Source organism: Patagioenas fasciata, chromosome 5 (assembly GCF_037038585.1).
Source record: "Patagioenas fasciata isolate bPatFas1 chromosome 5, bPatFas1.hap1, whole genome shotgun sequence".
Taxonomy (NCBI): domain Eukaryota; kingdom Metazoa; phylum Chordata; class Aves; order Columbiformes; family Columbidae; genus Patagioenas; species Patagioenas fasciata.
Genome location: NC_092524.1, coordinates 37307797 through 37323840, shown reverse-complemented (window position 1 = coordinate 37323840; position 16044 = coordinate 37307797). Strand labels below are relative to the sequence as shown.

At 39.4% G+C, this 16044-nt stretch overlaps 1 protein-coding gene across 4 annotated transcripts in view; it reads left to right on the top strand.

Annotated features, from left to right (window-relative positions):
- The first annotated feature begins 10 nt into the window (after positions 1-10).
- The window catches only part of SCG5 (secretogranin V), a 30877-nt gene continuing 14843 nt past the window's right edge, over positions 11-16044 (top strand). The window contains exons 1-2 of one of the 4 annotated variants that reach the window (XM_065838715.2): positions 11-150; positions 1379-1611. In XM_065838715.2, coding sequence (XP_065694787.1) covers positions 1398-1611 — 214 coding nt within the window. In that variant the 5' untranslated portion in view covers positions 11-150; positions 1379-1397. The other 3 variants (XM_065838713.2, XM_065838717.2, XM_065838714.2) reach the window with 3 other exon arrangements.

Below are 16044 nucleotides of genomic sequence, written 5' to 3'. Positions count from 1 at the left end.
CCTGCAGCGAGCACACGGGCGCTGCAGGTATCTACGAGCAGCTGGTGGATCCCGGCTGCGGAAGGAAGGGGGGCGAGGGGCCGCGGCTGCGCACGGAGGATGCGCGGCCGCGGAGCCGCCGCACTGTCAGAGCCGTTGCGGGAGTGGGAGGTGAGTGTGGCGGGGCCCAGTCTGGCCCGGGGGGCTCCGAGCCGCTGCCCCGGACGCCGGGGGAAGGGCGGGGGTCGCGGTCCAGCTCTCCATGCGGGCAACACGGAGGTGCGGGGCGGTGGCGGCAGCCGAGCGGCAGCGCTCTGTGTGTGCGCGTTAGCGGGGAATATTGTGCACGAAGCAGGTTTTTCCTCTCAGAAGAAAAAAGGCGCTCGCCGTATGTGCGGCTCTTTCCTGCAGAGGCGGGTGCAGCGATGGTGGATGGGGCGGGGGGCGGTGGAGCCGCGCACGGGCGTAGCAGGAAATATGTTTATCATGGTTTTTTTCAGCCATTTTTGCCTCAAAGACGTTTTCAGGTGCCTTATGTGGGGCGATTGGAGCAGTGAAACATATTTAAACGTCTGGTTGGCGAAAGCAGACAGCTGGGTGTGTTTTAAGGAAGGCAAAGAGGACCTTGAGGCTTTTGTTGTTGTTTATTCAAGGGATTGGAAGTGTTGCATTTGAATTATTATTTGAGAGGGCAAAAAGAGCTTTAAGAAACAAGCCTTCTGATTAAAATTCAGCCTCTCGAAGAGGAAAGTAAGTGGTGTGCTTTTTTGCCTTTTTTTTTTCCTTTCTCCCTTCACTCCCCTAATTACTACAGTGAGTAGCTATTTAGTGAAATGGATTCACTGCAATAAATGAAGCCTGTTTACTTCAGGTTGGGAAGATGATGCATATGAAGTAGGAAACCTCTTGTCTTAAGGTGGTACTAAAATATAATCCAGGTTGTTCAGTAATTTCTGGTGACTCATTTTTCAGGCAATGCAAGCACAGAGTTTAGAAAACACAGTTCGTGGCTGAAGAATTTTTTGCTTTTAGCCTAGAGCTTTATAAAACAACATAATAAACATAGAGGGGGTGGGGAAATCTTTTCTCATTAAATGGAACAGTGGGTCCATTTTGTTTGCAGTGACTGTTAATGAATGTTATCGGCAAATGCAATTCAGAAAATTGATTTCTGCAGTTTGCTACTTAATTTTTTTTTTTTCAGAAGAGGAGAACATATCCACTATACTCCTATTTCAACCCCTCAGCCCAGTTTTCAACTGGCTAGATTTTAAGCTGCTCCTAGAAGCTGTAGTACTGAACTGTAGTGTGCAGTAGTAAGATCAGAAGTTATTTCTAGCATGCCCAATGGACTTTTTTTCCACTGTTATTTATAATCAAATTATTTTCTTTTTCACAGGATAAAAGTGACTACCAGAATGACAACTTCCTTGTTTTATAACATGATCTTTCTGCTGGCATTTGGATTGGCTTCAGCTTTCAGCCACAGCCCTAGGACCCCTGACAGGGTTTCCGAAGCAGATATTCAAAGGCTCCTCCATGGGGTTATGGAGCAATTGGGCATTGCTAGACCTCGGGTAGAATATCCAGCGCACCAGGCTATGAATCTGGTTGGTCCACAGAGCATTGAAGGTAGCTAATTTCGACTTTGAACTATGATGAATTTATTAGTATCCTTTCAAAATAATTAATGCTTTGCATATAGATGCAGAATGTACTGAGCTTGAATCACAGATTTCTTCACCAGGTTGTTGCCTGATCTTTGTTTTAAAATCATCATCCGTCTTTTACTTTCCTTAATGTAATGATTTTGGCAGAAGTAGTACTGGGGTTTTTTAATGTACAGGCTTTGTAGAAAAAGATCATGTCTTAGATGTGTCTGGTCTCTAGTACCTCAAAACAACAGGTTTACTGAATTCTTTCCCAGTAGTCCATGTATCACATATACATTTCACATGAAACAAATGTGACCTATAGAATCCAAATCTCATGGATTTTTACAAACATTTGCAGACCAGAAGAGATCACATGTTTGTGGTGTGAGAGGTAAATGGAGAAATCTTACATGAGGGGTTCTCCCTATATGCTGCAGAACCCCATGGGACAGGGTCGATGCTGGGGCATGCAGGTTGCAGGTGGGGGGGTGCCAGGGCTCCAGCTGCAGGACTGAAAAGGATGGGGTGCTCCCCTCCCTGTCCCCCAAGTATCACCTCAACACTAGTGCTATGGTGAATGCTCTTGGCTCAGGTCCATTTTTTTGGCCAGTATGAGTAAATTTTCCTTGGAATCAGTCTTTTATAACTATGCAAACCGTCTGAAATATCTGGCTCAAATGTTAGGGTGTTAGGATAATGTTGCAATTTATTGCTATTTGAATTGTAACAAACTAGCTTTTATTTTGGGATTACAGCAAAATGTTGACGGTATGCAACTCCCAATATTGTAGTTCATGTGTGAACCCCAAACCAGAGAAGAAACACTCAAGGCTTCTTTGGGAATTAAACCAATTTGATGCAGTGTAGCAAGACTTCACAGTTCATAAGTCTGTACTGTTCATTTGTCCCTTTTCAGATCTCCAGCCTATGTAAGCCACAGAGATAAAATTGCCATAATGGTGACTGAGGAGAGGATTAAAGCTGCAGAGGCATTTCTACCAGATAATTGCAGACCTAAATTTATGTATTTTCTAAAGAATCTTTGATTGACATATGTTTTTCTGCAAACTTAAATGATTGAGATTAGACTAAAGGATCAAAATTCGGCCTGTGCCCTTTTTTTCCTCTTCTATGAGTGTTTGTATGTGTATCAATTGGGACAGACTGGTAGAAGAGAGTAATTTGATTCTCCATCTCCCTTTTGCCCAGACTTTTTCCTTTTTTGTAATCTTAGAAAAAATAAGCAAATCTGGATCTCTGACAATAATTTCATCTCAGCTCTTTGCCATTACTTTGTAATTACAAGGTTTGCAAAACCAGATTATGTATTGAAACTTTTCTGGTGCTTGTGAGACTTGAGTGACACTAGTTTTCCAGTGATCTATGCAGTTTTCTGCAAAAGCAGGTTGATCTTTTATTTTTTTTTTCTCTTTTTTTTTTTTCCCTAGTGTTAAATAAAATTACCTTTTATGTATATAACAGAGTAAAACCGAAAGGTGATAAATCCAGTTTCTTTATAATATTTAACATTTCCGTCTTGATCAGATGAGCCTGACTCATTTTTCAAGTCTAGCATGGATATTTAACAGCCTATTGAGAAATTTCTGCAAAAGCAAAAAAGCCTTGTGAGGTGAACAATATCAATCAGTGTAGAAACAGACAAATCAGACCTTCATATCAAACATTGCTTTTCATAGTGTGTTTTGTGGTACGTTTTTCAGATAGTAATCACTCTTTTGCTTTCTTGTGGTAATATGTGTCTATAGATAGATATCTCTTTTAAGTATCTGATTAGAAACTTCAACTTAAGAAAGTGTTCTGAAAACATTGGTTCCAGTTACAAGATTAACATGTTTTTTGTTATTCTACACAATATTTTCTCATACTGCCTTTTTTTTAAGTACATATAATTCAGTAATTTTTCACAATGAGTTTATCTTTAAATACAGAACATGAATTACAGGATAACTAATCCAACAAAACTTGCATTTCATTCTGTACCAGTGATTTTAGCTATTACCTTGTAAAATACTTCAGAATTTAATATACCAATTACTAATCGGTTAACAGTGCTCTGTTTCATCCTCTTTGAATATTTATTTTTCTGTAATTTGAGATAAAACCTGTGTAATGTGTGTGGCTTTCTGTCAGGTGTCTACTTGGGAAACACAACTGCTAAAATGGCCTGGTAGGGTATTTATTCAAAGCAGTCTAGTTCTGTAAGAGATTCCCATATGTAATGCTTCCACATGCAGTATCTGCCTGAAAAACTGCAGTTTTAGCATTTTACCCACAGTCTGCCCACTACTGGGTTATTGCCAGGGGACTGACATTCCTGACATCCCAGTGGCTCCGGTCAGCCAATGTTTTCTGAACAAAACAGAACAGGAACTGGATTTCAGGCAAGGACTTTGTCCTCTGTCAGGGAGTGAGGACAGGAAGCATTTGAACAAGGGCTCCATCAGACACTGACCTGCTGTGGGCAGATGAAGTGTAATGCTCAATATAGTAAAAGGATTGTAACCTTTCTGAACTGGGTTTTCTTTGGTTTGGTTGAGGGGCAGGCTGGATGTTACACATATATTTTGTGAAACTCCATCACATGATGTAGAAACAATTTCCTCAGAGGAGGAAGCTCCAGTTTCTGATCTGCTAAACAGACCTGCAGGACTTTTTCTGGAAAAAAACATTTGATATTGGTGAGCTCTTACAGCTTGCTTGTGTCTCAGGTACTTCTTGACCAATGTGCAAGGCGGTAAACTGAGCAGTGCAAGGAACAGTGTCATGGGTTGTAATACTTAAGCAAAACCCCTGTGCCTGTAGTACAGGTGTCAGCTGATGAGTATTGAGGATGGAGAGAGGACTTGTGATTAATGTTCCCAGTGGTATCTATATGAACAGTAAGTAATTTATGGTTGAGCTATAGAAAAAATAGCTGCATGTGGTTTTAGAGTGCATCAGTACCAGGTTTCAGATTTTGAAGGACTCACCTATGAGTTTTCCACAACATAGTTACTCTGTAGTCCCTGGCTAATAATTCTGTGTGGAAATGCTTAAAAAGGCTATGATATAATAGAAGGGAAAACTAAGGGGGAAGGGGAGGAGGAGGTTTAACAATAGTTGGAATATGTCACAGCAAAATAGGGTTTTCATCCTAAATGCTGTAATGGCAAAATGGTAATTCACTAACTAGTCTCCTGAGGTGCTGTCTTAAATGGGTAATTTTTGCCTTAAAGTAGTGTAAGGTAGAATTAGGTATGAAACTCTTATGAGAAATTCTGAGCTGCCAGGAGCATTGACTTCCAGCCATTTTTAAGACTGTAGGTTGCAGTGACCAACATGCACAGTTTAAAACCTGGTTCATCCCATCCCAGCATCCTCATCATCAATCTGCTGCTCTGGAGTGCATCTGTCTCTCATTTTTACCAGGTATTGCATCTCAGCATAAAAACTTTTATCAATTGGAGCTTAATAAATTTAGTGTGTTCCTACAGAAAACTGTTTTACTTACCCAGATATTTTTGTCAGAAATTACCCCAGCAGTGTAGACCTGCAGCAGTGTTGGCAGCTGAGGATGCTGTCAGCTTCAGTCGAACTGGGATTCCAGAAGTACCACTAATTTTCAGAAGGCCAGGATTTTACGCTTTATGTGTGCACTTGCAAACAAGGTGCTATCAGTAAAAATTAATTTCTGTGGCTTTGGAATTTGGAAACAAATTTAGGCTGCCATAATACCGATCGCTTTATACTAGCAGCCTGATTATTACGAAATGTTTGCAAATTTGAGTGAGTAATAGAATAACCTTTTCCGGCTGAATAAGATCTTAGTAATTTTATATGTAACAAAAATACTATTACTGTTAGCTCATAAGCAGTTTTCCTAATTATGCCCACTTTCCATCTCAACTATCTACATTTTTTCCAGTATTAATCATCATATTTTTACTTTAAAATGCTAAAAACCAGAGGATGGGTGTGTTGCAAGGAACTATACATGGTCTTCCCCCCACAACGTAAAAAAAGCTTAGGACCACCTTGGCTGTAGTTAAGTCACAAACTTGCTCTGTACCAAAGATGACTAAAAGATTGGCACTTTCCAGAAAGTACATTTAGCAGCATGTGTTTTCTTTCCTAAGTGACCAGATAGTGTGTTTGTTTTTTGGTGGTTTTTTATTTGTTGTTGTTGTTATTGTTGTTGATGGATAGGGGGAAAAAAATGAGTACAGCTTGTTAATTGGAAGAAATTACTGCCTTATGTTGAAATCCATAAATGCATGGGCTTAGTTGGTTGTTTTTGTTTTCTTCTCCTTCCCTTTGCATTTGCCAGTTTACCTGTAAAGTCAGACCAAACTGCTAAAATAGGAGTAGAGTCTAGAAAATGCCTGACAAAGAGTTTCACCTACTAATAAATAACTGTGCAGTTCAAGCTGCTGTGTAAGCCAAGGAGAGCTTGGAGGTCCAGAGGCCTGTGATGCAGTGGCGCTTCTCTCTGTGTCAGCATGAGCTGGCCGGGGAGGGTGGCTTCTCCCCACCAAGCCCCCAGGGAGGTGGGGAAGCAGCGTTAACTCCCCTCCTTTGCTAGGGCTCTGTTAGCTCAGTGGAAGCGGTTCATAGGATAAATACGTCACAAAAATGGGAGTTTACTGGCTGATGCCCTGTGCTAGTGTACCATAGATGGTGTGTGGCGCGTCAGTGTGGCAGAAGCCAAGCAGGTCCCATGTGATGAGTATCAAGCAAAGATGTTTTTGACGTCTGAGGTGGTATCATGGAAGCAGCTGGGTTTTGCTGAACAGATTTTCTTTCTGCTCCCACCCCTATTTCTAAAAATAATAAAGCCATACTAGCTACTTTAATTTCTCTAATAATATTTGGTCTTCTTGCTAATTAATCTTTTCAGAAAGCTACCTTAGAGTCATTTAGCAGTCTATATAAAAAGAGAAAAAACCTAGAAAAGCAAAATAGGAATTTTTAATGACTAGCTGTGTTTCTCTAGTTGCTGTTTATCACTAAAATACTGTACAATACCACTGGACTATATTTGGTTTTTCTATAGACAAGAAGGGGGCTGTATCTATGTTAATAAAGGACAAAGAGTCAAATAAAGAAATGCCTTCAACATTTCAAGAACACAGAACTAATTTTTTTCTGCCTGGAAGAGAATTCATGAAGTAAGAGACCACCTATGTTGGTTTTGTTTTTTTTTTTTCCTTGCATGCTTATAAGTTTGTGACAATATTTAAGGGTTTTTTGGGGGGAGGGAAGGGGAATATGTGTATAATGCAGATTTTAGGACTAATATACCATGCATAGGAGAACAGTAAAATCAGTTAAACACATGGGGGCACCAGTAGCTCAGCTCGGGCGGTTTATAGCACTTAACTTCTTAATGGGAAATGCAAAGTCCTATTTTCATTTGCATTTTCATTGCTTCCTGTACAATTCAATAGAACAAACAGCCTCATGGGTGGTTTGTTTGTGTTTGATTTGATTGTTATTTTTTTATTTCTCAAAACCACTTAAAATGAGAAAAGGTGCTGGCATGACAGCCCAGAGATTCTGAAGTTTTCAATCAATCTGCAAGAGGCATAATTCTGTCAGCCTCAGTGATAACATTAAATGATATCTCTTAAATCATGATTGTTTGTAGGAATAAGAAAATATGATGCCTCTTTGAGAAGCTTTTTACTCTCCTGCAGAGACTGCTTGTAGCTACTGAGAAAAGGCTGGGGTTTATCTGATTAGTTTGAAAGAAAATAAATACCTGTTTCTTGTTTTAGATAGTAGATACTGTTTGCCTGATTGAGATGATAAAACTCAAAAGAGTCTGGAACATTATGCTAATATTCCTACTAACAACTGGTAGTTAATGACTTGTCAGCACAGACTCTGTACAAATAGCACTTTGCATGAAATCTACCATCTGCAAAATTATGCAGATTACTCATGCATGCTAGCAATATCTATTTTGTTTACATTTTCGTAATAAGAAAACTATGACAGACAGTGCTGGATTACATTGCTTTCTGGCCTGTAACATACCTGCAAGACTGCTACTTGTTTCTGACAAATGCAGTAAAATCATCATATTATAAAGTTGGAAAAGTTGTTTTGCTTGTGAGTGCACTCGGTGAAACCAGTGCGGGAATCACCTTTGCGCTTGTGGGCTTTTGGGCTAGTGTGTGCTATGCTAATATCCAAATATATTTGGACTTTCTTTGGTGACTAGAAGCAATAACCACTGTCACATGGGTGTGTGATGTCTGGGGGTCAGCAACCATGGCAATGTGTTGGCTTCATCCTCTTCGCTCTGGTTTGCGGTCTCTGTGCCAGCAGCCGGGGTCACAGTGCTGGAGGCCCTGGGCTGGCAGCAGGGCTGGGACAGAGCTCTGTAGTGTCAGTTTAGTGCAATGAGAGCACACAGTCACTTGGGATGTGGATTATTTTATCTGTTCTACAGAGAAAGTCCTGCTGCAGTTAAGACAAAGTTACGCTCACATTGGGACTGCTTTTGCAGAAGCACACATGAATTCAGTCGAGTGCTTCATTATAGACCTGACATTTAACAAACAAAATCAAACCCCATCATTAGTCTACTAGTCTCTGCTTTCAGGTGTTTTTTTTTTTAAATTTTCGTTTGGTCTTTGTTGTTTGTTGTGGTGGATTTTGTTGGTTTTTTTTTTTTTTCTTTTCAAATTACTGAAATAACTCAGGAAATGTTATTTCAAAATTTAATATGGACATCTCAAATTTGTAACATAAAATGAAAATGGTAAAACTACAATTTTTTTATACATAAAGATAGTAAATACCTGGATTTGTATAGATCTGACTAAAAATACCTATTGTTTTCTTTGTACTTTGTTCTCCGAATTGTGATGTCAAATGTAACCAGAATTTGAGTATCAGGCAGTGGTGCATGTCATAAGGGAGGCAATTTAGAATGCCAATTCCTGAATTTCAATGCTAATGACAGTGCCAAATGACAGCTGTGGCTTACAATGGATTTTCTTTATCTGAGTAAATGATATGGCACAACTCTTTGAAGAAATTGCATGTAGAATGATTATACCTGTAACTCCACAAACAGGAAAATAATGAGATGATATGACTTTGTTTTTTATTAAAGACAAGTGTTTGAAAACTTGTCCCATAATATCCTTGCTCCCATATGAATTTATAAGCCATGACAAACAGTGAATAATAAGAAAGCAAAGTTGGTGTTTGTATTGCTCTGTGGAGGTGGTGTCTTGTTACCTCAATGTGACAAGTTTCCCCCTTGATGGGCAAGGGAAGGCTGGGGTTGTTACCACTGTGGAATCTGCCACTTCTGAATTTGGGGAACTGCCCTTCCCGGATGCTCACGTGCTGCGGGAGGTGCAATGGCCCTTCTCTTGTCTCCCTGGTATGTCTGAGGAGAGGCAGGGAAAATTCTCAAAACTAGGGTGCTCCTCAGAGAAGTCAGTCAATGGGGAACACAGGAAGAAAAGTGTATTAATTGCTGCTTTTCTCCAGATCTTTATCTGCATGTGTGTCTGACTAAGGGACCTGTTTATATTTGAGGCTTTGAACCTCTTCTTGAAACAAAGTGTGTGTAGCAGTCCTCTTCCCATGGCTGCAGAGGAAAGTGCAGGTTTCACATCCCTCTTCTGAGGGACCAAGAACCACTAGGAACCTTCTGAGGAACCCTAGCCACTGTTATGTGGTATAGGCTACTGTTGCTGTTCATAAAGTCATCTTTAAAAGGTGCTGCTGAAGGAGAAAGCAGTTTTCTTCTGGGAAGAAAGGTGGTGGGTCTGTAGGGGTTTAGAATAAAGTAGATTCTCATGTACCTAAAAGTAATTAATCAATTAGAACGGGATTTGTAGCCCTTTTTTTTTTTTTTTTTGTACATGTTACTAGAGGGTAATAATCCAATAAGAAAGGAATAAACTTGAGGAGAAGGAGTGTGATAGCTTCTGTGTTGTCTGATGTGTTATATTACTTGTTTTCTAGTGTTGGTAGATAGTATTTAGAAATTTAATATGAAACTGTGAAATCTTATCCAGCAATGGAAGTATTTAAAAATCTGCCATGAAGATCGGCCAAAGCTCTTGTTTTCAAATAATTTTTTCTGTGCTTGTCTTTCACATACATGAAATAAGTCCTTAGTCACATCAGTTAGGTTTTTTACCTTTTTGTAATAGTTCTCAAAATCACGTGCATTTTCCTTGCTCCCATCTGAATTTTAAATTAACTTGCAGTAAGAAAAGCTTTTTAAATTTATTTGTTTCTGGACATAATGAAAAAGTGTTTTAGAAGTCTAGATGAAGAAGAGATTCTTGTTTTTCCTGATGGTGGTGTCATGTGCAGGAGACAGATAGGATCTCTGGCACTCTCCGGAGGTTTCCAGAGTTTTTCTCTGTACTTCGTGTTATGTGTGCTTTCAGCAGTGTTCTCACAGCTGCTGCAGGGATGAATGAGGAAGATGAACTTTCTCAGCCACTGAACAGGAGAGAGGAAAATGCTGGTTTCTCCCTTTTGGATGCTCTAGTACATGAGGTTAGCTGACCTGAGTCCCTCTTGTAGCACCAAAGAGCAGCACTGGGCCAGATCTTACCTGGCGTGGCTCTTCATCTCACTGCTCTCTTGCTCTTCATCATGTGCCAATGCTTTTATTCAAGTGCAAAAGAAACGTCCTCTTGACTCAGGCCATGTTGGCAGAAGTTTTGAATAGAAATGAGTCTATTTTTGGAGCTGTCAGGTTGTACCAGCTCACCAAACCAGAGACTTGGGAGCTCTGTAACCCCACACTGGTGTTCACTGTGAGGTTATTTGGGGGAGTCAGAAAACCTACCCTGGTGGCAGCTGTCACACAGGCATGTGAAGCTTTTAAATGTTTCTGTTGAAGAACCAGCTGGGACCTTGAGCCATCTACATGGAAAATGGGATTGAATGAATATGGATGGGAAAATGAACAGGAAAACTGAAGTTCAGTGGAGCAGTAGACAAAAAACATGGTCCCATTCTGGGTAATTCTGGTGCCTCCATGCTTCACATTACAGGAGCAAAAGTAGTATCTTTCTATCAGTGTTGATACTGATGGAGCATCTGGGCTTCTTGTGCAGCTGATATAAATGCCAGTGAAAAAAAGTGCTCCAATCTTTCATTGGCACATTTACATTTATAGGATTGAAATAGCATCCTGTCCCTCATGGGATTAAGTAGGGCACCAGCTTCCTTTTGTTGCCCCATTTCAGAGCCATGTGCTGTGCACATGGCTGTCAACAAGGTGGTGTTGTGGCAGGTACAGGTGCTGTTTGCTGGACGCGCTGTCCCCTTGCTCTGCTGAGCTGTGGTAGCTGGGACCCAGTGTGGCAGGGGGGCTGTCACTGCGTGCTGCAGGTTGCACCGTGTTTGTACAAAGGATGAGCTCATCCACACCATACAGTGCAAAAGCTTTCTGTTCAGACCAAAGGGCAAATTAATATAGTCCATTAGAGGACTGTTCAACCAAGGGAAGCATCAGAGACTGCTTTTGCGCTCTGTCAGCAAGTCAGCTACTGGATTTTTGTGTGTGTGTGCAATTTGAGTAATGAATAATAACAGCATATAAGCTACTGCTATAAATTTATTGTGAGATGGGCATGAGGATTACTGTGGTCCTAACCATTTCACAATAGAAACATTTCATATCTTAAATGTTTATACTGTTTGTAATTAAAATATGAGCTAAAATGGAATTATTTATTGAAGGCAGGGTCAGTAATTGTGTGATATGTGTACTCAGGGCTTTAGAAAACATATTGAAAGTAATTTGTCCCCCTGCAAAGAAAAATAAAATTAATCTTTATAGTTTTAAGAAACTTTGTGTCATTAAGGAGAAGACAAGCTGACTCTGGAATCTGGGATGCTTGAATATGTGTAGTTGTAGTTTTCTTGGGTTTCCTGCTCTTGGGTTTCATGCTCTTCAATGGTTGAGGAAGTTGGCTAGGTTTGCATTTATCTGTTCTTGGTTCTACTGTGCTCTTTCTCCTTCTCTGTTCTCTTATTTAGCAGCTTCTGTGGAATAGAGAAAATGTGATAGTTTATTTTTTTGTAATTTTTTCACTGCCTCTCATTTCTTGATCTCAGTCAATCTCAGCAACTAGGATAGGACTCTAGGATGAAGCTAACTGGAGGCACACAGAGGAAATGGCTTTGGGACTGTAAAGCTTTTAGTGATGTTAGAAAGTGTAAGGAAAATGAAATGAAAATGCATTTTTTGCATTCAGGATTTTTTCATGCGGTTTGAATTAATCAGGTTACATTGTGGGTAGTCTTGCAGATAATAAAGGGAAGGAAAAAGGAAGCTAGCAGATGGTGTCCGGTTTTAAGATACAAGAGCACCAGAAAGCATTCTGCCAGATTTGCCTTTGATTAGGGATGAGACATCGCTTTTGAATGTGGCAATGATACAGCAAAGGTAGATATGGCAAGATGACTGGGGAGGGAAGTGCAGGGTGTTGTGGAAAACTGTCACAGTGAAAGGAAAAAGAGCTACTTCTGTATCAGAGAGGACACACTGGAAAAAAATTTGAAGATCTTTACTAGTGATAAGAACTAAAAGTCTAGATTAACAGAAGCTTTTGCAATGTAGCAAAGATGTTATTGCATCTCTGATTAATGTCTATTTACTTCTTCAGGAGTCTTACACAAATGGGATAAGGTATACTGGGCTTCCCTTGCAGCTCATATTTGCTTGGAGGTTGTACAGGTCAAGATGGTAAGAGGTGCAGTTCTTACTCACGGGGAGGAATCCTCTCTGCATCTGGGAAGGGCTTGGATGTTTTAAGAATCTGCTTCATGATGTTTAAGAGCAAAATAATGAAAACTAAGGCATCTAGCATGGCTCTTTAAGTAGAGGGCTCTAGTTTGGAATCTGGGATTTATTTACAACAGATACTCATGATCCATTCTAATTTGTATCTCCTTGCTAAGATTGGCCAAACCACCTCTTCTCTGAATTTGGAACTGGGGTAACCCAATCTACACTGTGACATGGGAAACTCTTCTAATCAGACTGAAAGGCAGATTTGTCCCATTATTTGCCTTTAAATGTTCTGCAATAATTTTACACTTCTGAAAATGCATTCTCACTGATTTTCCTAAAATTACTCTTCTGAGGGGCAGCACTGCCTGTTTGTATTTAATGTGGAACATTTCTTCTGAGAGTAGATTGGTTTCAGTTGTGCTTTGCACTAGCAACTGATGGGTAGCAGCACCTAGAACTTCGGTGGACTAACAGCATTTCCGCTGGATATGTTTGATCAGGGGAATATTGAGTACTCTCAGGAAACTACTTGTTCTTTGTATTTTCTTTTCCGTTGTTGTTGTGTTATCCTCCCACCCATAGAGACAGTATTGCTTACAAAGAAAACAACTAAAATGTGTGCACTTGAAATTTTTAGTAATTCCAAGTATCTCTAACTTAGATTATACCAGCAGTTGGTGAGATGATTAAAGGCTTTTCCAGAATTATAGGAAAGGGGAGAGACATTGTTCCACTTTTGTTTTCTAACCTGCAACAGTCCAGGACCAGTACCAGAAGATGCATATATTCATACATATATGCATATATTTTAAACAAAATCCAAAGCTTGCTTATGGCAATACTGGCCTCAATCCAAAAGACCTAAATTTCTAGTTTATCCTGTAGGGATGTAAAATAACTACATGCTCACAGAGAAATCCTGCACATGAGAGGGAACCCATTGTTTTGGTGGGATTTTTGCTAGTGTGTGGCACGCAGAAGCCTGTTCATGCAAGAAGTAAGGAGAGATGGGAAAACCAGACTTATCTAGCCCATCTTTTCTCAGTACACAGGTATTCTCTGTACTATTCTGGATCTTTGCTAGCCCAGGTTCGAATAATTTAACAATGGTGTCTCTCTTGTGCTTCCCTTGGATAAGAAATTAAGAAAAGTTCCTTCATATTGAGTAGTCTTTTCTTTCAGTCTCTGCCTCAAGATTCAAGAGATGCATCCTGTGCTGTTTTTGTAGTTGACTGTATATATTTGTATCACAGTGTTTTGCCTTAGTATCTGTAGTGTATTCAATCTTAATGTTTCTTCAAATCAGTAACATTAAAATACAAAAACTAATGCAGCTTGTGAATTACTCTACATAATACCTCCATTTGGTATATTCATAGCATTTCATCTTTATTATTGCAGTCTTTACTGAGTGCACTATTTGTCAGAACTTATAAGGAATGACCTTTGCTAATGCTATTAAATCACTCAAGTGTGCTAAATTATGGCACCAGGGCAGGTGCTATTGTCTCCAGCTCTTTTGGAAAGAAAGGAGAAACCTTTAAACAATCCTGGACACTTATACTTAAAGGAAACAATCCTTTACATTAATATAAAAAGATTGTTTTCTACTCAGTCAAGGGAATTCTTGGCAGCCGGTTTAAACTTACGTGTATATATAGCACACTGGAGCCTGCTAAGTACCTCTGTTTTCTTTATGGATGGAGCTTTGGTGCCAAGAGGTCTGCACCACATGCAAGCGTAGATGTGCTTCCATCTGATGGATTGTCCCATAGTGAACCAGTGTATACAGGATGTTCAAACACTTATTGATTATGTGGTTCTGTAGTTTACAGCAGAATCATAACCTGATGCTTTTAAGTACATATATGCAATCAATCTTCATGTGAAGGAGCTCAGTACAAAATATCTTATTATATACCTCAGACATTAGATTAAATGACATTAGATTAAATGTTACACATTTTTTAACCTCATTACTATTGCATTATCATGAATCTGTACAGATCTTAGAAGCCTCAGCTTTGTGTTGACTATGGACTATAAATATATAATAAAGTTCATTGCGTGGTAATGCTATTCTAGTTTTAGTACTGGGTCTCGTGATCAGCTACAAGGGAAAACCCTGTATAACAGAGATGCAAATTTTTAATAGGGCTACTTTTATGTTCATTACATATCTATAAAACTTTCCTTCAACATTGCATTACAGATTAAGAAGCTTGTACTTGATGGGGTACATTAGCATTTTGATTAGATTTTTAGTCCATCATGCAAATAAAATTGAAATATATGATTATAGACTAATTTGCTTCTGGTGCTATAATACCAGCTTCCAACTGCTTCTTGGCAAAATATAGAAAATTTGACTCGACTACCACTTCTAAATGTAGAAATGAATACCAAATTTGTCAAGTCTGCCTTATGTTAGCAATTTTTGAAGTGATGATATTAGCTTACAATGTCTAGCTGTATAAAAGATTATTTAGGCTGGTAGTATTTATTTGTAAATTGGGACAGGAGTACTTGATTGATTTTTCTGGAGCAGCTTTCATGTTCAAAAGCTTTATTCCAATCTTTTGGATCTACGAAAATTATAGAAATTGAAAATAAGACCATTTGGTCATAATATGGGGATCACGCTATTTACCCAAAAAGTTGTGCCTGCTTTCACTCTTTAACTCACATTTGCAATCATTCAAATTCCTTTTCCTCTCATTCATTGTTAATGGAATTTATATGTTGACTGTATGTTGTTATCCCTCATTATACAGGGTTTTAAAAAGTGTTGCTCTGCTGTCACACAACCATCCCAGTACTTAATATTTGCTGTTGCTGCAGTGTGTGTGGTGGCTGTCTTATGGCAGTGCAAAAGAACATGCTTGAAACTAAGGGTTTTTTTGTGTGAAATTCATAAGAACACTGTACCATGGTATTTAGAAAACTCCACAAGCAATTGGGCTTTAGCCCGTAGATGCATTTGGCCAGTAATGTGTGCAGAAAAGATCTGGAGCAGATAGATATTTGGAAAGAGGCAAATGGAGAGAATGGCCTGAGCTTGATTCCCAAACCTTTAGTGGAAGACCCTACTTGGCAAAGGCAAGGCGCCCAAGCCAAGATGTGTGGAAGAAGGCTGTAGTGCATCATTTCTGGGTGTGTTTGCCCATGAACAAGGAGCCCATCGTAATTATAGAAGCTACTGCACCCTGCTGTTGTAACCCTGCAGTGATGCTGTTCTGAGTCCCGCCGGGCAATATGAAAGCCTGCATCTAGAACTGATCCGTTAAATAAAGGTGCCAAAGTCACTGAATGTGATGTTTAGTACCATAATGATGACTGTATAGGTGTACATGCACAAGAATTCCCATAACAATATGGACTCTTAATTGCTTTTCACCATTACTGCAGGAAACTCACATTTGCATTGAAGAAACGGTTTGATTTAAAAATAATTTTGCTAGCTGTATAGAAACAAACTTGCTATAACATCTTGGGTCCCCTCATGTGACTCAATTTATTAATGTATTTCTAGGCTGTGCAAATAGTCTTATTTCTTTCTACAGTGTCATTAACTTTGTCTTCTTGCCATGATGCTATCTTGCCATATCTTCAATTACTATT